At 59.7% G+C, this 1,134-nt stretch overlaps 1 protein-coding gene across 1 annotated transcript in view, besides 1 other annotated feature; it reads right to left on the reverse strand.

Moving 5' to 3' along the window:
* TraAM80_05034 (mercaptopyruvate sulfurtransferase) overlaps positions 1-525 on the reverse strand; it is a gene marked incomplete at both ends in the record, with an annotated part of 1,638 nt that extends 1,113 nt beyond the window's left edge. Inside the window, one exon of the mRNA XM_029381929.1 lies at positions 1-525. This exon is cut by the window's left edge and continues 1,113 nt beyond it. Coding sequence (XP_029238367.1) covers positions 1-525 — 525 coding nt within the window.
* Positions 526-659: 134 nt separating this feature from the next.
* Positions 660-705: a microsatellite.
* The last annotated feature ends 429 nt before the right edge of the window (positions 706-1,134 follow it).

The raw sequence follows: 1,134 nt of genomic DNA on the forward strand, positions 1-1,134 counted from the left end.
AACTGCGTTGGGCGGCACCTCCTCGATGGTGAGGGCGCGCTCAAAGGAGTTCCTGTACGGCCATTTCTCCAGTGGCTGAACCATTACCTCCGGACGCCCCGCCTCCAACGGCAGCCCCGCCGCATGGTACGCCTGAAACCCACCGTCCAGCACGTACGCCTCAACCCCGAGGGAGTGCAGCATCCACCACATGCGGCAGCCGCCCATGGCACCGCTGAGGTCGTCGTAGCAAAGGACCGGCTTCCCCGAGCCAATGGCCTTTGCCTTGCACCACTCCACAAACTTCGCGGCGTCCGGCAGCGGGTGGCGCCCGTCGGCGATCGTGATGGGCCCACTTAGGTCCTCATCCACGCCCACGAAGACGGCACCCGGGAGATGGCCCTCGCAATAATCGTCCCTGCCGTGCGCCTTATCGCAGAGGCTGTAGCGCACGTCGCACACCTGGTAGTCGCCGAGACAGTGCGCGACGTCCTCAACGGCGAGAAACACCTTCCCGGGGTGCCTTGGCGTCCCGTTCTTCTGCATTGGCGATTCCTGAATTTGCACAACAATTGACTAACGCAACACAATGCTCACCCACAGGAAGAACGAAAAAAGACAAAGACAGGGATGAGGAGGAGACGGGGCGTGGCTTGAGAGAAGTCTCCAGCAAAAGGAAGCACACACGCACGCACACACACACACACATATATATATATACTCACAGGAAATAAGGGAATTTGAGAAAAGGGACAAACACCACTTGGTTGTCCCTTTTGCCCGCGCAGGGACACAACAGAACACAGATGGAGGGGGCGGGAGAGTACGAAAAAAGGTATTTCCGCACCTGACCCTGAAGACAACGAGAAATAAGAAGAAGGCGCCAGCCACACGCACAGCAACCTCAAAACACCGCAGCTTGGTCGCACGACGCGCCCGGTATTTGTGCCGCACATCTCGCGATGGCCCTGGTCACGGTACCGCCGCCACCGGAGCGTGGGGGCACACGCACACCCAAAATAAATAAGAGAGAAACACTCCACAGAAAGTGTTTGCAGATGACCGGCAGCAACACTCCACCCCCCTCCTCGTCTGCTGCCCGCACCTCCCAGGGACCCCGTCGCCCTTCAACCCGCGCACCTCACCCGCACGACC

Source organism: Trypanosoma rangeli, assembly GCF_003719475.1.
Source record: "Trypanosoma rangeli strain AM80 chromosome Unknown Tra_15.4_contig_00156, whole genome shotgun sequence".
Lineage (NCBI taxonomy): Eukaryota > Euglenozoa > Kinetoplastea > Trypanosomatida > Trypanosomatidae > Trypanosoma > Trypanosoma rangeli.